The sequence below is a fragment of the Heteronotia binoei genome, chromosome 12 (genome assembly GCF_032191835.1).
Source record: "Heteronotia binoei isolate CCM8104 ecotype False Entrance Well chromosome 12, APGP_CSIRO_Hbin_v1, whole genome shotgun sequence".
NCBI lineage: Eukaryota > Metazoa > Chordata > Lepidosauria > Squamata > Gekkonidae > Heteronotia > Heteronotia binoei.
The window spans coordinates 81,231,489-81,255,316 of NC_083234.1; the positions used below are offsets into that span (position 1 = coordinate 81,231,489).

Below are 23,828 nucleotides of genomic sequence, written 5' to 3' on the forward strand. Positions count from 1 at the left end.
GCAGGGTGTCATTAGTATATTGGCAAGGGGGCACATGTAGACGTTAAACAGCATCAGGGAGATGAGTGCCCCTTGAGGGACCCCACACCCCAGGGAGTGTTTAGTGGACCCTTGTGCCACCCTCTGTCCCCATCGTGGAGAAAGGAGGAGAGCCACTGCAGGGCCACCCGATGTATTCCCACAGTGGCGAGTCAGTGGATCCAGAGTGCTGTGAGATCCAGCAACAGCAGCAGCGCCACGCCGCCTCTTTCACTGTTAGGGCGACTAGTAGGCTCTGAGAGGAGCCAGACCATTTCTAGCAAAGGGGTCCCAGAGGAAAAAAATCGGTGGGGCGGGGCCCGCAGCAGTGGGGACAGGAGGGCTCCAGCGCGAACAGCATCCCAGGCAGGCGCCCCCCCCCCTGCCGCCGCCGCCGCCGCCGCCGCCGCCTCCTTGCAGCCCGCGCCGGGGCGTCTCGTTCGGGGAAGCAGCGAGCAGCAGGGGCGGGGAGGGGAGGGGAGGGGGTGGGGTCAGGGGCCTCCTCCCCTGGTGGGCGGGAGCCGCGGGCGCCACGGCGGAGGGGAGGGGCGGGGCTGGCCATGGCCGCGGGGGCCGCGCGGAGGCTGCACGCCAGGTAGGCAGCCCTCCCTCCCTCCCCGCCCCGCCTGCTGCAGCCCCCGGCCGGGCCCGGGCTACGGGGTGGGGGTGGGGGGTCGCTGGCGCTCCGGCTCGCCAGCTGCAGGCTTTAAGCGCCCGCGGTGCAGCTCCTCCGGCAGGGAGAGGGGGGCTCAGCCTGGGCGAGCAGCCGGCGGCACAGAGGCCCCCTCCCCTCCCCCGCAGCTGGGGCCTCCTCCCTTGGGCCCTGCTCGCCCTTCTGAAGCCCGGGGGCACATCTTTGAGCCCAGTCCCTCCTCGCTGGGGACACGAAGGGGGCAGGGCCATGGAGCGCCCTGCTTGGGCCGGGTGGGCTCCCCTTGGGTTGCCAGGGCTGGATAGAGGGGGGCTCTGGGCTCCCCCTTGGCCTAGGAAAGAGACCTCCGTTGCCAGGGGCAAGAGGGGTGCAGGTGCTCCTTTCCCCAGTGCCCCCAAAGCAGCAGGCCCAGCTGGAGGGGAGGACCCCACCCTCATGCCTGGAGGGAAGCCCCACGCTCTCTGTGCCTTTCCTGGCCTGCCTTTCACCTGGTTTATTCCCACAGCTGTCCTGGGGGGGGGGAGGTGCCGTCAAGCCACAAGCCCACTTCTGGCAGCCCTTGAAGGGGTTCTCAAGGCAAGAGACCTCCAGAGGTGCTTGGCCATGGCTTGCCTATTTGTAGCCACCCTGGACTTCAGAGCCAGTCAAATTCATTGTTACAGTCAACGGCCAGCTCACTCGCATAGGGCAGTTAGATAGGAGGCATAGAATCAGTCCCACGGTAACAAAAGAGCCAACCCCCTCCTGGCCTGGCCTTCCTTGGCACTCCCCCCTGCAGGGCTGGCTTCCCTTCGCTCCATGGGGCTGGCCTGTGCAAAGGATGGCCATTGGCTGCCAGCCGAGCTTTGCGGCTGTGGCTGCTGCTGCTACTGCGTGGGGGGTGTGGGGACCCAAGTCTCTCTGGCTGGGGCTGGGCAGGGAAGGCCAGGAGCACTTTGCAGCTGTGTGATGACCCCGTCCCCCATTACCCTGAGTGGAAAGGAGCCCTGCCCAAAGATCCAACACTGCTGGAACCAAGAACAGGTAACTTTCTGCCAATGTTGAGACAAAGCCAGCTTGGTGTAGTAGCTAAGAGTGTGGACTCTTATCTGGGAGAACTGGGCTTGATTCCCCACTCCTCCACTTGCACCTGCTGGAGAGACCTTGGGTCAGCCAGAGCTCTGGCAGAGGTTGTCCTTGAAAAGGCAGCTGCTGTGAGAGCCCTCTCAGCCCCACCCACCTCACAGGGTGACTGTTGTGTGGAGGGGAAGGGAAAGGAGATTGTGAGCCGCTCTGAGACTTCTTTGGGCACTGAAGGGTGGGGTATAAATCCAATCTCTTCTCTTCTTCTGAGTTCAGCAGGCTGCAGTGGGACTTGCTCAGGAAGGGCTTTTAGTCTGACCAGCTCAAATCCTGCCAAGACTCTCCAAAGAGAGCAGAGGAAGCCATTGTTGTAAGGCAGTTCAGAGCCCAACCATTTCACCTGCAGGGGCCAGTCAGGACCCAAGTGTGGCATGCTGCAGACTCAACTTGAGCCAAAACAGCTCCTGGTTCTTCCTGGCAGACCAAGAGCTGTTAGCAGCTGAGCCCTGCTTGGTGCCACTCTGGCGAAGAGGGGGTCTCTCTCTCTCTCTCTCGTCCAGTTTTCAGTTGCAGCAATGCTAAAAGAGCAGAAGAGCTTGTGTCAAACCCAGGCCTGATTTAAACACAATGTACATGTGGCCGTTTTGCAGGGTCAAGAGAGGCTGCCTGAGGGCAAAGCCCTGGGGCTGGTGGTGACCAGGGCCTCAGCTGCTGTCCAGCCAAATCCAGCCCCAGCTTCTGCCCATCTAGCTGCCTCCAGAAACCTGCAGGCAGAGGCCAGTTCTGGGACGGGTGACAGTGAGTTGCCTATGATGGTCTCTGCCTCATGCTGGAAGACGATGGCTGACCCGCCCCCAATCCCTTCTGCACCCAGGGCCTCCTCCTCCTGGCACGGGGACTCCCAGGGCTCTAGCTGCCAGCCACTGAGGGACCTGCCCTCCACAACGCTGTCTAATTAAAGCCATCTAAGCCTTTGGCCATCATGACATCCCACAGTTTAATTCCTCACTAAGTAAAGAATTGCTTACTTTTCTCTGTCTCGTATCCATGCCCCATTGACCTTATTAGGTGTCCTCAAGTTCTGGTATTCTGGGAGAGGGAGGGAAATTAGTTGATATTCATAAACAAATAATAAAATGTCATGACGTATAATAAAAGTTAATATCCTATGATGGTCCCTCTCACTCCCCTGCTTCAGCAGAAGATTTTCCTTCCAGAATGTTGTTCCCTTCTGTGGCTGAGCGGCCCCAAGTAGTGGTCATTTTCTTCTTTGCCTTTAAAAGATTGTGTGTCCCCGAGATCGTTTGGCTTTTAGCCCAGCCTGGGGATCTGAGGGGAGGGGGATGAGGAGCCCTCTCGGGTTGGGCCCTTCAAGTGGCCCTGGAGTCAAGCAGAAGAGATCTTCTTTCAAGGCCAGGGGGAGGCCAAGGGAATCAGGAGCTGTGAATTGAAGGAAGAAGGAAACTGAAGTGAAGAAGGAAACAAGGGATCTGCTATCTTGGATTTGATTCTCACCAACAAGGAAGAATTGATTTAAGAAGTGGAAATCGTGGGCACCCTGGGCAGTAGTGACCATGTGATCTTGGAATTTAGTCTTAGGGAAGGGAAACCAGTTTGGTGTAGTGGATAAGTGCATGGACTCTTATCTGGGAGAACCGGGTTTGATTCCCCACTCCTCCACTTGCACCTGTTGGAATGGCCTTGGGTCAGCCAGAGCTCTCTTATCTGGGAGAACCGGGTTTGATTCCCCACTCCTCCACTTGCACCTGCTGAGATGGCCTTGGGTCAGCCATAGCTTTCATAGAAGCTGTCCTTGAAAGGGCAGCTGCTGAAAAAGCACTCTCAGCCCCACCTACCTCACAGGGTGTTTGTTGTGTGTGGGGGGGAAGGTAGAGGAGATTGTGACCACTCTGAGACTTTGAGATTCAGAGTATAGGGCGGGATATAAATCCAAAATCTTCTTACATAGTCAGACTTATAGGTTGGACCTCAGAAAGGCAAACTTCGACAAACTTAGAACTATGCTGGGTAAAATCCCATGGTCAGAAATACTTAGGAAGAAGGGGTTCAAGAGGGGTGGGAGTTTCTTAAAAGCAAAATACTAAAAGCGCAATCACAGACAATTCCTATGAGAAGAAAAAATGGAGGAAGCATAAAGAAGCCCAGTTGGCTCCATAAACAGCTCTCTTAACGACTTGAGAAATAAAAAAGACTCCTTTAGGAATTGGAAGGAGGGCCTTATAACCAAGGATGAATATAAACAAATCACCAGTGCTTGTAGAGAAAAAGTTAGGAAAGCTAAAGCTAAGTGTGAGCTTAGGCTGGCCAAAGATGCTAAAAACAACAAAAAAAGGTTCTTTTCTTATGTTCAGAGTAAGAAAAAGAGCAAGGACATGATAGACCCATTGTGAGGGCAGGAAAGTGAAATTGTAACAGGTAACGAAGAGAGGGCTGAACTGCTCAATTCCTACTTTTCCTCAGTCTTCTCTTCTGAGGGAAGCAGTGTTCAACATGGCAAAAACAACATATAATGAGGGTATGGAGTTGCAACCTAGGATCAGCATAGGAATAGTACATAAACACCTAGTTTCTTTAATTGAAACTAAGTCCTCAGGACCAGATGAACTGCATCCAAGAGAGCTTGTGGATGTAATTTCTGAGCCTCTGGCTATTATTTTTGAGAATTCTTAGAGAACAGGAGAGGTGCCTGAAGATTGGAGGCGGGCGAATGTTGTCCCCATCTTCAAGAAGTGGATAAAGGAGGATCCGGGTAACTACCGACCTGTCACCTTGACGTCTATACCTGGAAATGTTTTAGAACAAATCATCAAACAGTCAGTCCTAGAACATTTAGAAAGAATGGATGTGATTACTAAGAGCCAGCATGGTTTTCTCAAGAACAAGTCATGTCAGACTAACTTGATCTCTTTTTTGAGGTCAAGGGAATGCTGTAGACATCATTTATCTTGATTTCAGTAAGACTTTTGATAAGGTTTCAGATACTATCCTTGTTGACAAGTTGGTAAAATGTGGTTTGGATCCTGTTACCATTAGGTGGATCTGTAACTGGTTGACAGATCGCACCCAAAGAGTGCTTGTGAATGGTTCCTCATCCTCTTGGGGATGAGTGACAAGTGGAATGCCTCAAGGATCTGTCCTGGGACCTGTTTTGTTCAGCATCTTTATAAATGATTTGAATGAAGGAATAGAGGGAATGCTTATTAAATTTGCAGATGATACTAAATTGGGAGGGGATGGAAATACAGTAGAAGACAGAAACAGGATTCAGGATGACCTTCACACGCTGGAAAACTGGACTTAAACCAATAAAATGAATTTTAACAGGGAGAAATGTAAAATTCTAAGTTGTCTTAGCAGTAGTATGTGCAAAAAGGATCTAGGGGTCTTAGTGGATCATACACTGAACATGGGTCAACAGTGTGATGTAGTGGCTAAAAAGGCAAATGCAATTTTGGGCTGCATTAACAGAAGTATAGTGTCCAGATCACGTGAATGCTACAATACAGGGCATTGAAGGTGGTGAGGGGACTGGAGTTCAAGTCCTACGAGTAAAGGTTGAAGAAGGTACCGGTATGTTTAGCTTGGAGAGGAGGCGGCTGAGAGGTGATACTCTTAGTACTTGAAGGGCTGTCATATAGAGGATGGTGTGGAATTGTTTTCTGTTGCCTCAGAAGGCAGGACCAGAAACTATGTGTTGAAATTAAATCAAGAGTTTCCAGCTAAACATTAAGATCTTCCTGACAGAGCAGTTTCTCAGCAAAACAAGCTTCCTTGGGAGGTGGTGGGCTCTCCTTCTTTGGAGGCTTTGAAGCAGAGGCTGGATGGCCACCTGACAGCAATGCTGATTCTGTGAATTAGGTAGATCATGAGAGGGAGGGCAGGAAGGGTTGCACCAGTGCTTAGTTCCTGTGGCCCTTTCTTATACACCCAGGGGGGTGCTGGTGGCCACCTTTGGAGTCAGGTAGCAATTTTTCTCCAGGCCAGTTTGGTCAGGGACCTGGAGCTCCCCCCCTCCTCTTCTGGGCATTGAACAGTGATCACAGAGGTTGTGTGTGTGTTGCTGTGTGGGGGGGAGGCATTTGTGAATTTCCTGAAATATGCGAGGGTTTGGACTAGATGACCCCAGAGGTACCTTCCAACTCTGTGAATCTCTGAGGGGCATTACACTATTGGTTGTTTTATTTCCCAAGAATCCTCACCATGGTGTTTGCCTTTTTTGCTGCTGCTGAAAACTGAGTTGATATTTTCATTGAGCCATCCCCTGTAACTTGTAGATCTGTTTCAATTTTGACCTCAGCATATATGTAAAGTTAGAATTTTTTTGTTCCTGTGTGCAATGATTTATGGACATTTACCTTAATTTGCTTTCTTACCCACTCACCTAGTTTTGATAAATTCTCTTGTAGCTCTTCACAATCCATTTTGCTTTTCACCATCCTGAATAATTTGATATTGTCCACAGACTGGGCTAGCACACTGCTCAGCCCCAATTCCAAAACATTGTAGACAGTACTGGACCCGATACTGATACTTGTGGGACCCTGCTGCTCTCTTCCCTCCGTTGTGGGAACTGTCCATTTACTCTCCTTCCTGTTTAGAGCCAGTTTGGCTTAGTGGTTAAGTGCGCAGACTCTTATCTGGGAGAATTCCACATGCAGCTGCTGGAGTGACCTTGAGTCTGTCATAATGCTCTCAGAGCTTGTTCTCTCATGAGCAGTTTCTGTCAGAGCTCTCTCATCCCCACCTTCCTCACAGGGTGTTTGTTGTGGGAAGGAGAAGGGAAAGGAGATTGTAAGCTGCGGGTATAAATCCAGTCTTCTTGTCCTTATCGTACTCCTCCTCTTCCACCACCTCTTCTTCCTCCTCCTCCCATTTTTTAATCCTTCAAATGGCCCATCCTCTTACCCCCTGACTGTTCAGCTTATTCCCGTCATGTTTGGTGAGGGACCCTGTTAAAATAAGCCTTTTGACAGTCCAAGTAGATTATGTCTGCCAGATCTCCCGGTTTGCATGCTCCTTAACCTGCTTAACTCCAGAATGTTAGTAAAGCAGCACTTCCCTTGGCAGGAGCTGCGGTGATTTTCTCTTAGCAGACTTTGTTCCTTGATTTGCGAGAGCAATCCTGCCATCTATTTCAGTAGCAAATATACAGACCAAAGGGCAGAATTTTAGTCTTAATTTGAAAAGCTGCTGCTGATTTTTTTTTAACCAATGCAGAAATTAGAACCTTTTTGGCAGGGTCTAGGTTGGTGCAACGACTGGAGTCCTCAGAGGCAAGACAGATGAGAAATGGATGACCAGAGAGGAATGGGAGGGGGTACTGCATCTGACAGCCCCCTCCTCTCTAGCCCTGCAAGTCTCTGAGGAAACGGTCCTCATCTCTGTGTATTTTTCCTCATAGACGTGAAGTGTGGAATCAAAAGCTGTGATTTTTAGATTTTTCATACCCTGAAAAACCCAGTAGAAGTCCAACTAAGAACATGGGTGATTTTAGCTTCTAAGATTATATATTTTGTATATTTCTTCAGGATGGAGGCTTCCTGTTTGGAGTTAGCCCTTGAAGGAGAACGTTCCTGCAAAGCTGAGGATTTCAGAGCTGGTGTGGCCTTCTTTGAAGCAGCGGTGCAGGTGGGCACGGAAGACCTGAAGACACTGAGTGCCATCTACAGCCAGCTGGGGAATGCCTACTTCTACTTGAAGGAGTACGCCAAAGCTCTTGAGTACCATAAGCATGATCTCACACTAGCGAGGTAAGTGCCCTATCTCCAAAGACATTTCCTTTTGGGAGGGGGGTGGCGTCAAGATAGCCTCTCTGGTCCCCGTGTCGGAACTGGTCCTACCCTTGGCCAGGGGGCTCCCTCAGAGGGACACTAGGTCAGTGTCAAAGACCAGCTGTTGCTGCATGGCGAGGAAGGAAGTTTTCCATGACTCCTTCACTTTGAGACTGGATTGTGAGTTTGTTCCCTAGAAGCCCCTTTGATCTTCTGATTGTCTCTGCAGAACAATTGGGGATCGCACCGGAGAGGCCAAAGCCAGCGGCAACCTAGGAAACACGCTCAAAATCCTCGGACGGTTTGATGAAGCCATTGCCTGTTGCAAGAGGCACCTGGAGATTTCTCAGGAGGAAGGGGACAAGGTACTGCCTCTGCTTGCCACAAGGGGTACCGTGACAGACTCTTAGGTAAAACTAGATGGACGCCTCAGATTTTGGGTTTGGAACAGACTACTGAGGTAACTTGAATGAGGGGAATAATTGATTTTGGCTTCATCCTCTTTCCCTGGCCTGCTGGCTGCCTCTAGTCCAGCTTGGCCTGCCTGGCCAGTGGGGCACCAAAGGATGCAGGGGCTGAGGAGTGGGGCGGGGGGAGGCTAGGCAGTAGCAAGGCTGCAGAAGGCAGATAGCAGGAAATGGGTTTAGTGCCGGTTCACAGGCAGCTCCACAAAGAGAGTCGTCCAGCCTGGAGGCCATCAGAGCTTGTCCTGCTTTTTGCTGCCCCAAACCAAGTTGGGCAAGGTTCCTCCATATGTCAGAGGAGGCCTGGATGTAGCTGCAGAGTTTGAGGCCGTCCCTGGTGGGTGGTGTGGCTGACCAGCAGCACCCTCCGCCTTGCCAAGACTGAGTCTCCAGCCTGTGACCCCTTCTAGGCATCTGCGGGCTCCACAGGGGCTGGCCAGTGTGCTGGGAGTGGGGCTTGCTCTTCCTGCCTCTGGGGAGCGGGGCGTGCTGTGTGAAGGAGGCTGCCTGAAACGTGGCCGGTCTGGCTGCAAGCCTGATGGGCCCTGAAATGACCCTCTGTCGAGCCAGACATGATGAGGGGCAGCAGGGGGCAGCCGGCCAGCTGAGTGACTCTCCTGTTGCTTTAGGTAGGGGAGGCCAGAGCTCAATACAACATTGGCAACGTGCACCACGCTAAAGGGAAGCAGCTGTCCTGGAGTCTGCCACAGGAGCCCGGGCGCCTGCCTCAGGAGGTCGAGGAGTCCTTGGAAAAGGCATCCGAATTTTATTTGTGAGTTGAGTTCCAGCCCCTTCTGTGTGCACCTTGGAGTGCCTTGCACAGACTCCTTGGCCCTTCTCTGGGAAACAAACAGCGGCCCCTCCTGCTCTGCTGGTCCGGGTGGGGCCACCCTCCCTCTGGGCGAGCCCCATGCCCAGGCTAGGAGGTCATCTTGGGGGGACTTGAGATGCCTTTTTGGGATACCCACTAGTCCCATTTTGTGATTCCCAAACTTTAGTGAGATGTGCTGATTGGAACAGAAAAACAGAGTGTCCCTTCCCTTCCTGCTTGCTGCAAGGCCTGCAAAACGTGCAAAGATCGGCTGCCTCTGGAGGTTGCCCCCTCCCCAGGGTATGGCCTGGCTGCTGCAGTGCCGCTCTCTGCTCGTTTTCGGATGTGCGGACTGCAAGCTGCCCTCCTTTTCTGGTGTCCCGCAGGAGGAACCTGTCTCTGGTGAAGGAGCTGGGAGACAGAGCTGCTCAAGGCCGGGCCTATGGCAACCTGGGCAACACTCAGTATTTGTTGGGCAACTTCAGCAAAGCTGTCGTGTTCCATAAACAGGTAAGACCTGCTAATATTTCCAAGGAGGCTGGAAGCTGCTTTGTTTCAGGGATCCCCCCTCCCCGCCACTTGTATTTATCCCTCTTCTTTACAGACCTTATTTTTAAATTGTATTTATTTACTTGCGAGTGGTTGGGGAATGCGCTGGCAAGATCTGCTCAGGACTTCTGGAATGTGGGTGAAGATCATGTGACACACAGAGAGAGAGAGATTGTGTCCTGTGGCCCAGGCGGACAGTGTTGCCATGCTGCTTATCTAGGTGTCCCAGCGACAGGGCCGCATCCAGCAGGAGACTGTGCAGCTTTGTGGTGAAGCTGAAGCCTGAGGGGTTCCCTGGTTGCCAGACACCACTTTTGCCATTCCAGCATTGGGGAGAAAGGACCCAGCGGCCATTTGTTTGGGGGGGGCTGCATGTGCCTGGACTGTGTGTCTGCAGGAGACGGCTCCCCCCTTGCAATCTCAGAAACCGCAGCAGGCGAATAAGGCCTCGGGGGGGGGAGGGGCCCCCTCAGTTCCCCATTCAGCTCCTTCTCCAAGCAAACTACTTCCTGCAATGGTAGTTTGATTTTGGAGCCCTTTTCCAGCTTGCCCTTGTCAGTTTTCTTTGGCACAGAATTTGTGTCTTCCTTTTAAGAATTGCTGAGCCTTGGCCGTGTGGCTCCCGGTGGCTTGGCTGTGTTTGCTGCTGCTGTGTGTGTGCATGGGGGGGGGGGGGCGGGGGTGGAGATGCTTCTTCACTGGCAGATGTGACAGAAGCTGAAGCTGCCTGCCTGAATCCCTTGCAGAGACTTGCCATTGCCAAGGAGTTTGGGGACAAGGCAGCTGAGCGGAGAGCCTGCAGCAATTTGGGCAACGCCCACATCTTCCTGGGAAGGTTTGACATCGCTGCTGAGTACTACAAGTAAGCGGAGAGCCCTACGCGGAAGCTGCCTGCACCCTTTTGGGGCACTTGGCAAGGCTGCTGTGATTGGACCACTTGTTGGCCTGCTGGGACTTGATGTTGCCCTGCAAAGATGGGAGCAACTGTCCATTTTTGCCCTTCAGCATAGTTTTCAGGAGCTCTGCATTACAAGCAGGTACCGGCTTCTGTGAAGAGGACAGGAGTGGCTGACGGCAACATTTCCTGTACTCTCACAAACGTCCAGGTCTGCCAGGAAGCATGACATACGGATCCCCCTGCTGCAGGCTGCTGCCAGGAACGCTCTTCTCCATAGCCTGCCTTGCAACTAGGTTGGCTTTTTGGAAACCTGGGACCTAGATGGAGAAGGTGGAAGCCAGAGATGGCAGCAGCTTGGCTGGATGGAGGTGGGCCCCAGGCAGGGCGGAGGGGTCAGGCAGGGCAGAGAGGGAGGAACCTGTCTGCAGAGATGAGCACAAACTGGCTGCAGCAGGTGATCAGTCAGACCGAGAAGGACTCTGTCTCCTTTCCATGCTGCAGCTGGGGCAGGGGAGGAGGGAGAACGCTGGAGCTCCCCCCCCCCCCCCGGACCTCCGTAAGCCAATATGCAGAGAGCGCTGGGGATTACAAACGTGCTAGCCTTGCCCCCTCCCTTGCTCTGTGTGGCGGGGGGGTGGGGCACAGGCAGGCAGGCAGAAGCAGGACCAGGGCATGTGCTGCCCCTCTTTTCCTTTTACAGATGTCCCATGGACAGTGTGACAAAGTGCCCCCCTCAAAAGCAGCCCCCCACAGGAATAACCTGCCCCCCCCAACACCCCAGAAGGCCACGGTGGGACAGGGCAGGCTGTGTAGGCCAAGCCAGCCTAGCCTTGGAGCACTGTCCGTTCCCCACTATGTGGCTGACCAGCTCTTGATGCTCCTCCTGCTTCGGTTGGGGGGGGGGGGAGACCGACTTCGACCTCATGCTTGCTGTGTGCAATGCTGGCACCTTCGGGTTGTGAGGAATTGGGGATACCCAGCTTGTTCATTCATTTTTGGTCCCAGGTGAGAAAACCCCAAACTGAAGATGTGTTCCAAGCTTACTTTTTCTTTAGCAACCCCGAAGGGGAAAGTATCACATCAATACCCTTTCAGTCGCCTTTCCGGGGTCCAGCAGATCCTCCAAGAGGAGCACAAAGCTGAGCAACACTTGCTGCCCTTCGCTGGCATCTTCCCAGAGGAGGAGCCATCTGGGGCTGGAGAGGCCAAAGGGAGGAGGCACCCGAGGGAAGGGCCAGAGGCCTGCTTCAGCATCTGAGGGGCTGCTCCGCAGGGGTCACCTCACCCAAGGGCCTGGGGAGGCCGGCACAGCTGCTGGATCCAGGCGGCTTTCAGAGTATCAGTCCACACCTGCCGGTTCCGAAGTTACTTGTCTCTGAACAGGAGGAGAAGGAGGATAAAAGTTTCATTAAGCTCAAATTACTTTAGCTTCAATCATACTGTTGGCATGCAGGCACATTCCTTTTAGCGGGGTGGGTACACTGCATGCTGGGAGAGCAGCGTGCTGCCGCCTTAGAGTGGGGTTTCCTTTTGTGCTGGCCGCCATCAGTCCCTCCTTGTCCCAGGGTTCTTAAGGAGAGGAGAGGAGAGGGGTGCTTCCCTTCCCTCCTGTTTCTGTCCCCTGGCTGGACTGCATCCACCACGGACAGCTCTGTGTGTGTTGGGCTTTGTCTCCAGCATCCAAGGCTGCCTTTCCTCCATGACATCCGTTCTGCCTGTTTCTCATCTAGGAAAACTCTCCAGCTCTCCAGACAGCTGAAGGACCAGGCCATGGAGGCTCAGTCGTGCTACAGCCTCGGGAACACCTACACCCTCCTCCAGGACTACCAGAGAGCTGTAGAATACCACCTGAAGCACTTGGCAATTGCCCAGGAGCTGGAGGATAGGTGAGGAATTCTGGATTCTGTACAAATTAAGTTTTTGTTCTTTACAGCTCTGTTCTTGTTGGGAGTGGGAGGTCTCCCAAACCAGCTCTGCCCCCCACCCCGCCCATTTCTTTTGAGGGACCCGTTCAATCAGAGGCACCCAGGGACCTGTGAAAGCACCCAACCCCTTGGCCATTTGGCAAGAACATGGGGGTTTGGTAGGGAAAATGGTAGTTTGTGTTGGATCATAGTTTGTTTGATTGCCCGAACCAATGCTTCATGTTGGTTCTTGGTTCATTACAGCCCCATTGTGGGTTAGAGATTCGAGACTCAAAGGAAGTCCTCAACAGGCTCTCCTCCAGCGGCCCTCCAAGTTTGGTGAAGATTTGATTTGGGATGTCCGAGTTATGGCAGCCTCCAAAGCAGGTGCCCCCACGAAAGCTCCGCTCTAGCAAGGAATACCCGCCCAGCCGGGAGAGGCATTTAAAAAATTGTCCCACTATGTGTGTGGGGGAGGGGGGAGGAGTCCCTCAAAGCCACACAGCAAACAACAGTGGAATTAACTCTTCTCTTTTCATGCTGCAAGGTGCAAGCAGCTGAGTCAGGGTGAGTTATACTGGTCTATAATCTGTTCCCATAGAGCAGAAGAGGAGCTCTGTGGTCGACTCCCTGAGCTGCCAATGGAGTGTTTCTAGGGCCCACCACAAGTCCACCCCCAGCATTGCCTAGGAATTGATTGAATCGGTTCCAGGCTGTCTGGATAATGAATCAACCACAAAAATGAACTGAACGAACCACCATGGAAAAAAATGTGGTTCGTTTTATGGTTTGGGAATGATGTGACCAAAGGAACCACAAACTGGGCTGGTTTGTGGTTTGTGCCCATCCCTAGTGTTCTGTGCATTTTCTGATGCAGTGGGCTCTAGACTACCAATGTTTTCCATGTCCCCATCACATTGGTGACACCTTGGGCATGGTCCACTGATGGGGAGGCGGTGGGGCTGTTCTCCCCCCAGACAAACATGTTCATAGCCTTCCTGTGGAGAGAGGAGGAGGAGGGCATGGTCCTTTGTTCGCCTCCCCCTTCCCCACGCTGCCTGTTGGCCTGCTCAGGCGACAGCTCAAGGCTTTCATCAGCTGGCACTTTTGGCCCAGGTGCCCACAGACACCAGCTCTTCGCAGTGTGCAGCTGCTCCAGAGACTGGCCAAGACCCTAACTGGCTTCTTCTGGCCCTTCCCTGGGAGAGGTGTGTAGCCCAGGGGTCAAATAATTGCCTCACCAGGATAGGGACCAAATCGTTCATCTTGTTCAGATGAGGTTCTGGAACACTGAAGAAAATGCCTCACTCTAAAGAGATGTCTGGATGCTCATTTTGGCAAAAGAGCCGCAGGAGGAGGAGCAGGAGGAACCCTTGAGTGGTGTCCAGAATCGCCCATGGACAATAGTCTGTTTGGTGGGTTGACATGGTAGGCCCATTGTGAAGGCAAGAAAGTGAAATTGTAACAGGTAATGAAGAGAGGGCGGAACTGCTCAATTCCTACTTTTCCTCGGTATTCTCATCTGAGGGAAATGGTGCTCAACATGGCAAAAGCATATAAGGAGGGTATGAAGTTCCAACCTAGGATTAGCATAGGAGTAATACATAAACACCTAGTTTCTTTAAATGAAACTAAGTCTTCAGGGCCAGATGAATTGCATCCAAGATTCTAAAAGAGCTTGTGGATATAATTTCTGAGCCTCTGGCTATTATTTTTGAGAATTCTTGGAGAACAGGAGAGGTGCTGGAAGATTGGAGGCGGGCGAATGTTGTCCCCATTTTTAAGAAAAAAGATGATCCGGGTAACGACCGACCCGTCAGCTTGACGTCTATAACTGGAAAAGTTTTTAAAAAGATCATCAAACAGTTGGTCCTGGAACATTTAGAAAGAATGGATGTGATTACTAAGAGCCAACGTGGTTTTCTCAAGAACAAGTCATGTCAGATTAACCTGATCTCTTTTTTGAGAAAGTGACTACCTTGCTGGATCAAGGGAATGCTGTAGACGTCGTTTATCTTGAATTCAGTAAGGTTTTTGATAAGGTTCCACATACACTCCTTGTTTACAAGTTGGTAAAATGTTGTTTGGATCCTGTTACCGTTAGGTGGATCTGTAACTGGTTGACAGATTGCACCCAAAGAGTGCTTGTGAATGGTTCCTCATTCTTTTGGAGAGGAGTGACAAGTGGAGTGCCTCAAGGATCTGTCCTGGGACTTGTTTTGTTCAACATCTTTATCAATGATTTGGATGAAGGAATAGAGGGAATGCTTATTAAATTTGCTGATGATACTAAATTGGGAGGGGTTGCAAACACAGAAGAAGACAGAAACAGGATACAGGATGACCTTGACAGGCTGGAAAACTGGGCTAAAATCAATAAAATGAATTTTAACAGGGATAAATGTAAAGTTCTGCATTTAGATAGGAAAAATCCAATGCATGGTTATAGGATGGGGGAGAGTTGTCTTAGCAGTAGTATGTGCGAAAAGGGGTCTTAGTGGATCATATGCTGAACATGAGTCAACAGTGTGATGCGGTGGCTAAAAAGGCAAATGCAATTTTGGGCTGTGTCAACAGAAGCATAATGTCCAGTTCATGTGATATGATGGTATCGCTTTACTTTTCTCTGGTAAGACCTCACCTGGTTCAGTTTTGGGCACCATATTTTAAGAATGGGTCCAGAGGAGGGCGACAAAGATGATGAGGGGTCTGGAGACCAAGTCCTATGGGGAAGAGTTGAAGGAGCTGGGGCTGTTTAGCATGGAGAGAAGGCGACTAAGAAGTGATATGATCACCATTTTCAAGTACTTGAAGGGCTGTCATATAGAGGATGGTGTGGAATTGTTTTCTGTGGCCCTAAAAGGTAGGACCAGAACTAACGGGTTGAAATTAAATCAAAAGAGTTTCTGGCTCAACATGAGGAAGAACTTCCTGACCGTTAGAGCGATTCCTCAGTGGAACAGGCTTCCTCCTTGGGAGGTGGTGGGCTCTCCTTCCTTGGAGGTTTTTAAACAGAGGCTAGATGGCCATCTGACAGCGATGAAGATCCTGTGAATTTAGGGGGAGGTGTTGGTGAGTTTCCTGCATTGTGCAGGGGGTTGGACTAGATGACCCTAGAGGTCCTTTCCAACTCTATGATTCTGTGATTCTATTAATAAATTACCAGAAATAGAAATTTAACAATAAGATTAACATTAAAATCAACTATGAAATTATTTTTAAACAACCATCAACTAGGTAGCAAAGAAAGATCAAGGTTTTCTGAGTAGCAGGGCGCTCCACACTACGGATTGGGTCCTCATTTGTCCCACTCATTCATTCCTCCACTCTTCAGCATGAGGACTATCAAGTCCCTTTAAAAGGAAGCACCTGCTGCTCTATTGCAAGCACTACGGGTCCCGCAGACCTCAGCACACCTCGACTTCATGTTCCATTGGAGGCCCCACCTGGTGGATGGTTGTGATTTATTGGATGTCATCAGCCTTGAGGGAGAAAGACGAACTGTAAATAATGTAAATGAAGGGAATAGATCAAGGAACCCAGTTCTGGGTGCTAAGTTCCAAGAGGGGGAGGGGGAACTGGAGGTGTCAGTTCCAGGGGTCTCAAGGCACCAAATCCCCCAGCCCTGAAACAAGAATTCCGAAATTACAGAGGGGAGATGTTGATGCACCTCACTGGACGTGATGTAATAAAGATGATTTCCTGGTTTTGCAGAGTGGGAGAAGGCAGAGCCTGCTGGAGCTTAGAAAATGCCTACGCCTCCATGGGGAGCCTTGAACAAGCCATGCACTTTGCAGAGAGACATCTGGAAATCTCCCAGGAGGTAAGTGGAGTCGCTCTGCAGCTGGCAGCTGACCCTCTTCCTCCTCCTCCTGTTGGCTGCTGCTCCAAGCCTCAGAGGATGTTTTCCTCCAGTTTCCCTCAGTGGCCACAAGGTAGTACGCAAGAAATAAAAGCTCATATAATGCAACTGAAAAATAGGAAGGCCCCAGGTATGGATGGCATACCAGCTGAGATGCTTAAAGAGAATGTAAACTGGTGGGCACAGTTTCTGGCATCTTTTTTTACTTATGTTGATCAAACAGGCCGAATTCCAAAGCAGTGGGGGACGGCTATAGTTGTCCCTATTTTTAAGAAGGGCAATCGAAATAATCCCACCAATTATAGGCCCATAAGTCTTTTAAATATTATAAGTAAGATTTATACAAGACACCTTTTAGAAAAATTAGAAATATGGATGGAACAAGAAGAAACCATCCCTTTGGAACAGGCTGGATTTAGGAAAGAAAGGTCGACAACTGAGCATTGTCTGATATTGCAACAGTTAATTGGGAAGTACTCTGATAAAGGAACAACTGCTCTATATGCTGCTTTTATTGATTTAAAGGCAGCATTTGATTCCATCTCAAGGCAACGATTGTGGCAAAAACTAGCGGCTTCTAATATTGATAAAAGGCTGCTATTTCTCATCCGTGGACTTCATGAAGAATCATTTCTTAAAGTGAGATGCAATATGCAGGGATTATTCACAGAACCTATAAAAACTCAGAAGGGTGTAAGACAGGGTTGCCTTTTGGCCCCCATCTTATTTAACTATTACATCAGTGATATGGTGGAACATATGACTGATACTAAATTACACCCTCCAAAGCTGGCTCTTTGCCACCTTTCAGTACTGCTATATGCAGATGATGTGGTACGGTTATCTAGAACACCTATTGGGTTGCGGAGGGCATTAGCTTTGCTAAGTACTGTGAAAATGAATGTTTGGTAATAAATTGTGAAAAAACAAAAGTGATGGCATTTGGTAAAAAAGCCAAGAAGAGGTATTGGACTATGAAAGGGAAGAAAATAGAACAAGTAACAAAATTTACTTATTTGGGAATGGTAATTCAGGATACAGGCGTTTATACTGAACATTGCAAGATGAGGGTGGAGAAAGCGGAGAAATCAATGTATGCTATCCTGAGATTTTTTCGTACTAAGGGGGGCTTTTATGTCCCAGCAGCACTGAAATTGTTTCAATACAAAGTTTTAACACAACTGCTCTATGGTATTAACCTGGGCATTTCGGTTAAAAACAGGCTCTTGAGAAAGTGCAATCAAAATTTCTCCGTAACATCTTGCAGCTTCCACCAGGTGTGCCAAATGCCCTTTTGTGATTAGAAACTGGGCAAATGAGAATTGAGGCCAGAATTATGTTATCTTCGGCATACCAATGGCTAAAGATCCATACAAACAAAAAAGGTCACTTCCCTCTAATAATTCAAGACCCCTGCAGGCCAAGGTGGCTGCAATTGGTCAAAAGCAACTTAGAAAGTATAGGATTTTCACTTGAAAACCTCTTGGCGCAGAGTTATGCCAAAGCAAAAAGTATTATTAAACAAAGAATTTGTGATATAGAGCGACAAAGGGATCTAAAACAGGCCCCTTATTTTTTGGCGCCTACTGAGACTAAATATGTTATGAGGATGGCCAAGTACTTTTCTTATTTGGAGGTATCAACTCACAGAAGAGCCTTTACGTTGGCTCGATGTGCAGTCATGCCCTCAAAGGTGTTACAAGGGAAATTTAGAAAAGTCCCCTATGAAGACCGACGCTGCCCTTGCGCTATGGGAGAGGTGGAGTTGATGACTCATATGTTTTTTCGATGCCCATTCCACCAATTACATAGGGATAGGTTTGTCTCCCCGTTTGTAGTTAATCCAATGGCAGACGCGGACGGGGTGTGTTTGGAGAAACTCTTGGTGGATGCCAGTCCATATATCTCTAGACAGATAGCTAAATTCTGCCATTACCTTGTGAAGTTCCATACTAAGAAACAAAATTGCAGTCCTGTATGAACTGTTGAATTTTAGGTTATATATGATTTTACATATTATGATTTAAAGGATTTTATATAAATTTGAACCAACTTTGGATTTTATAATTGGTAAAATGTATTTTAGTTATCCTGGATCTGTATAGCTGGGGAAAAGTTTTATGTATTTTATTGTGTTTATGTATTTTAGGAAGGTTTTCACGTGATGTGTTGTAGCTTTGATATTGGTCTATGACCGTAATAAAGTTCATTCATTCCTCCAGTCAGGTTTTCCTGGGGGGCAAGGACAAACTCCCCCAAGGGCAGCAGGGCTTTGGGAATTCTCAGTCAAGGGATCTCTGTATTCAGTCCATTTTTCAAGGAATGAAAAGGAGCTTCATTATTCTCTAGAGTGTTCAGCTGAGGTTGGAAGAGCCCAAAGGCCCTGTGGATCAGGCCTGTGGTGGCCACAGGAGCAGTCAGGACCACACTCTGCCCCCCCGCCCCAGGCTCCTGCACTAGAATTGGGGGAGTCTTTCAGCCAACAGAGCAGGGCAAGCCACCTCTTGGTCCCTGTATCTGGCCTGCTGTTCATGCCCTCTGGGTGCCTCAGACAAGTAAGAGTCAGGCACCTACACGAGCAGGAGGCGGAAGAGGGGGAGCTCTCTGAGTCAGGCCAGACTGCTTGCTACCAAACCCCTTTCCTTCTGGGCTCCTAACGAAGGTGGTGGAAATCCTCTCACTAGCCCCGTCTGCAGTGCATCCGTCTGAGCGGCCTGCCCAAGGAGCTGGCCCCCTCTCCTCTCCCCTCGAGGGTCTTGCCAGGTTCAGCAGGTGTGGGGTAACCCAGCCAAGGTTATGACTGCTGTGACTCTCTCACACACAGGTAACCTCAGTTTCCGGGTTCAGTGGGACACGACTTGGAATGAATCTTGCAATAATTCAAAAAGAATAAAATATTTTTACTTTTCACTTAACGTCGTACCATGTAACAAAAACATAGATCTTCATAACACAACAGAACCCCGTGGTGTTTTAAAGTCCAAACAACTTTCCCCTCCTTCACAGCTTGCCACTCCAGAGAAGTCCCTCCCTTTTCTCTTGATGGGGGCCCAGGAAGTCTCCAGCTGAACCCTCCGTGCCCCGGCTTCCAAGAGGAGGGTCCCCCATGAATCCCCCAGCCCTGAAGCAAGTATTCTGAAATTACAATTTAGAGCAAAAGTCTGCTTCCCTTACCAGTTTCCATACACAAATCATAGCTACCTTAAACAAGGCGTGAAGAGATTTCCCTTTTGCATCTAGAGGCTCCGCCCTTTCCTGCCTCATTCTATTATAAGCTAGGGGTGACACACACAAACACACTTACATAATGCTGTTATACTGTATTATTATTTTTGTGCGGATTGTCCTCTAATTTTGAAATCCAGTTTGTTGCATTCTTTGTTGTTTATACTCCTGTCCTGGGAAAAAAGCAACCTTTCGCGCTGCATGTAGCAACCTCCAGCGCAAGCTTCGAGACATTCAGAACGAGTGGTGGACCAAGCTTGCAGAGAGAACCCAGCTGTGTGCAGACACGGGTGATTTAAGAGGGTTCTACGAAGCCCTGAAGGCAGTATATGGTCCATCATATCAGGCTCAGAGTCCCTTGCATAGTGCAGACGGCCAAGTGCTCCTCACAGACAAGGCATCCATACTGAACCGGTGGTCGGAGTATTTTCAGGTTCTCTTCAGTGCCAACCGTGTAGTTCAAGATTCAGCAATCCACCTCACCCCACTTCAACCGGTGAAAACAGAGTTGGATGAGATCCCCACCCTAGAAGAGACTGTTAAAGCCATCAAGCAACTGAAAAGTGGCAAGGCAGCGGGAGTTGATGGAATTCCACCAGAGATCTGGAAGCATGGGGGCACAGTACTACATAGCTCACTTCACAAAGTACTTGTCACCTGCTGGGAACAAGGCAAATTACCACAGGACTTTCGCGATGCAATCATCATCACCCTATACAAGAACAAAGGGGAAAAGTCAGACTGCTCCAACTACCGGGGGATAACCCTGCTCTCCATCGCAGGCAAAATCCTTGCCAGAATACTCCTGAACAGACTGGTGCCCGCCATTGCAGAAGAACTCCTCCCAGAGAGCCAGTGCGGCTTCAGAGCTAACAGGAGCACCACCGACATGGTATTTGTTCTCAGGCAGCTCCAAGAGAAATGCAGGGAACAGAACAAGGTTCTGTATGTGACTTTTGTCGACCTTACCAAAGCTTTCGATACCGTTAGCAGGAAAGGCCTGTGGCAAATCTTGGAACGTTTAGGATGTCCCCCAAGGTTCCTCAGCATGATCATCCAGCTACACGAAGACCAGCGAGGCCAAGTCGGACACTGCAACGACCTCTCAGAGCCCTTCCCAATAGGCACAGGTGTAAAGCAAGGCTGCGTTCTCGCGCCAACTCTCTTTACAATCTTCTTTAGCATGATGCTTCAAAGAGCCGCAGTAGATCTAGATGATGACGATGGTGTATACATCCGCTATCGCACCGATGGCAGCCTGTTCAACCTGAGGCGACTAAAGGCACACTCCAAGACAATGGAAAAACTCATCCGAGAGCTACTGTTTGCTGATGATGCTGCACTCGTCTCCCACTCGGTATCAGCTCTGCAGCATATGACGTCCTGCTTTGCAGAGGCTGCCAAGCTATTCGGTCTAGAAGTTAGTCTGAAGAAGACAGAAGTTCTCCACCAGCCTGCACCCCAGGAAGATTATCACCCCCCCTGCATCACTGTGGGTGAATCAGTTCTGAAGACAGTCCAGCAGTTCAGCTACCTGGGGTGCATCATCTCCTCAGATGCCAAGATCGACAAGGAGATTGACAACAGGCTGGCAAAGGCAAACCGTGCATTTGGCCGACTGCACAAAAGAGTGTGGAGCAACAAGCATCTGAAAAAAGGCACAAAGATCAATGTTTACAAAGCGGTTGTGATGACAACCCTCATCTACGGCTCCGAATCGTGGGTTTTATACCGTCATCACCTGCGACTCCTTGAGCGCTTTCATCAGCGCTGCCTTCGCACCATCCTCAACATCCACTGGAGTGACTTTGTGACCAACACTGAAGTCCTCAAGCGGGCGGAGGTTACCAGCATTGAGGCACTGCTGTTGAAGACGCAGCTGCACTGGGCAGGGCATATTTCTAGGATGGAAAACCACCGCCTTCCCAAGATTGCCCTGTATGGCGAACTCTCCACCGGTCATCGAAATAGAGGGGCACCGAAGAAGAGGTACAAGGACTCCTTGAAGAAATCCCTTAGCACCTGTCACATCAACCATCACCAGTGGTCTGACCTAGCCTCAGATCGCAAAGCATGGAGGCACACCATCCACCAGGCTGTCTCTTCCTTTGAGAACGCACGCATAGCTGGTCTTGAGGACAAAAGGAGATTGAGGAAGAATCGCACTGCTACAGGACCAACCCCAAATCAGACTTTTCCCTGCAGCCGCTGTGGCCGGACCTGCCTGTCCCATATTGGTCTTGTCAGCCACCAGCGAGCCTGCAGCAAACGTGGACTATTGCACCCTTCTTAAATCTTCGTTCGCGAAGCCAAGCCGAGAGAGAGCATGTGGATATGATGGAACCACAGAGTTGGAAGGGGCCAGACAGGCCATCTAGTCCAACCCCTGCCCAATGCAGGATCATCCTAGAGCAGGGTTTCCCAAACTTTTCTTTCCTGTGGCCCAGTTATTTTTATACTTCTCCTTTGTGTCCCACTAAAATTTGGGGGTGGAGCCAGGAGACTTTTGGGGTGGAACCGGCAGATAGGAATTATGTCGTTTCCTGTGGTGTCAAGGACCAAGTGATGTCACTTCCAGGGCACTCCCCCAAACCTGCCTCTACTTCGGAAGTAAATTCATTTTCGGAAAAATCTCTCTGAAACTCATGCTGAGCCAAAATGGGGGTGGAAAGCGGGCGGGCCTCTCTTTTCACCCCCACACCTGCATGCACCTATCTGTTTGTGTATTCTTTTCCAGCTTCCAACCACTCCTAACGCCCATGTTCAATTGCCTGCACTACCTTCATATCCCTTCCTCAACAGCACTGGCCAGCATATGCAATTGGGAGTGCTGTTGCCATTGCCATCAGGAATGCCAGCACTGTGTACCACCCACACTGGGCCCTGGCAGCTGCTCTACCTCAAAATATGCTGACACATTTAGTTGGGCCTTCCTTCAGCTGCTACTACTGGAAGCCTGCCTCAAGCTACAACCAAGCTTGCTTGGAGAAAGTTCTAAGCAGTGTATTCCACAGTATTTCAACACGATTTCTGGATAAGTCAGCATTTCAGGAATCAAGGGCCTTCTACAGGCTGGCATCATAAGAAGAGGAATATCCCATTTCCATGAATGACTTTCCTTCACTTAACGAGGTCCCGATTGTGCTCTTCGATGTGGCAAAGCTCAACTGATTCAGGAGAGATGATCCCCTCTCCTGCTAACATTTTGGGTTCTCTTGGGAAAGTATCTAGAGACCTCTAAACAAATTACCAGGGCAAGAGCTAGCAGATGCAATGGAGGCCTTTTTAGCAGCCTTCGCCACCACCTCATAGGATTTCATCAACATCCTATAAGATGTTCTTGCACTTTGCTGCCAAACTCACTCTTGTTGTCTAGGTTCCCATTTCATCCCCCTGAGTTCCACAGTTGGCCTGGCAGACTTTCTGAAGAAGGCAATTCCCCAAAGAAAAAAAGGGTCTGTTCCCTGGGGCGACTTGCAGCCCACAGAAAGGAAGCTCTCGATGACAGATGCAGCTCCTTTCGTCAGTCAGTTTGGCCAGAGGACCCTTCCATATAGGCCTTGCTTTCATGAACAAGACTCAGGCCCAAAGAGAGACTGCAGGAGGCAGCAGGGTGAACAAGGCGGGTAGAACAGGAACAGGGTGCAGAGTGGGTCTGTAGAAAACGACAGGGGAAACAGTGGGAGAGCTGGAGAAAAGTTGGAAAGATACAGGAAGAAGGAATATAAGAATGGGCAACAAGCATATAACAGGGTTTTTTTGCAGATTCGTCTGCCAGACTCTTAAAACAATGTAATTTATAATCATTCTGAAGACACATCATCACTTCCTGAGAAGCTCATAGGCCTGAGAGGTGATATGATCACCTTCAAGTACTTGAAGGGCTGTCATCTAGAGCAGTGGTCCCCAACCTTTTTGGCTCCAGGGACCAGCCTCAGGGCCGATTGGCCCACCATGGCCCCAGGGCCAGCAGGGTGGGGGCACCGAATTTGTCCTTGCCTCCCACGGCGCTGCGAAGCCTCACTCCCCCACCCCCTGCGCCTCCTCCTCCCTCAGTATTAAGGCTGGAGAAGGGGCCATGAAGTGCCTTCTGGGCTCTGTAAAGGCCGAACCCCCCCACCCCCCCGCTGATCACCTGATCTGTCAGGAGCCCGTGCGAATCTGCAGCAGCCAGCGGCCGCTGAAAAAGCCGCGCTGCCCTTGCCTCCTTCCCACTTCCTTCCTGGGCAGGGGAAGGAAGTGGGAAGGAGGCAAGGGCAGCGCGGCTTTTTCAGTGGCCGCTGTTGCTGCTGCTGCGGTTTCATGTGGTTTCCCCACAGATCAGGTGATCGGGTGGGGGGGGGTCGGCCTTTACAGACCCCAGCCTTAATATTGTAAAAACAGACGGAGGAGAAAGAGGTCCTATGGGGTGGGGGGAAGGAGGCGCCTCGGGCAGAGGGCAGCAAGGCTGGGCGGCCCGGTTAAGGACAGGCCACGGCCTGGTACCGGTCTGTGGCCCGGGGGTTGAGGACCCCTGATCTAGAGGATGGTGAGGAGTTGTTTTCTGTTGCCCCAGAAATTCAGACGAGAACCAACAGGTTGAACTTAAATC

General features: G+C 50.4%; 1 protein-coding gene across 1 annotated transcript in view; it reads left to right on the forward strand.

Annotated features, from left to right (window-relative positions):
• The first annotated feature begins 578 nt into the window (after positions 1 to 578).
• GPSM1 (G protein signaling modulator 1) overlaps positions 579 to 23,828 on the forward strand; it is a 47,679-nt gene continuing 24,429 nt past the window's right edge. Inside the window, exons 1-8 of the mRNA XM_060250654.1 lie at positions 579 to 613; positions 7,282 to 7,503; positions 7,754 to 7,889; positions 8,618 to 8,760; positions 9,186 to 9,309; positions 10,095 to 10,210; positions 11,977 to 12,132; positions 15,865 to 15,973. Coding sequence (XP_060106637.1) covers positions 579 to 613; positions 7,282 to 7,503; positions 7,754 to 7,889; positions 8,618 to 8,760; positions 9,186 to 9,309; positions 10,095 to 10,210; positions 11,977 to 12,132; positions 15,865 to 15,973 — 1,041 coding nt within the window. The remainder of the gene's footprint in view (positions 614 to 7,281; positions 7,504 to 7,753; positions 7,890 to 8,617; positions 8,761 to 9,185; positions 9,310 to 10,094; positions 10,211 to 11,976; positions 12,133 to 15,864; positions 15,974 to 23,828) is intronic.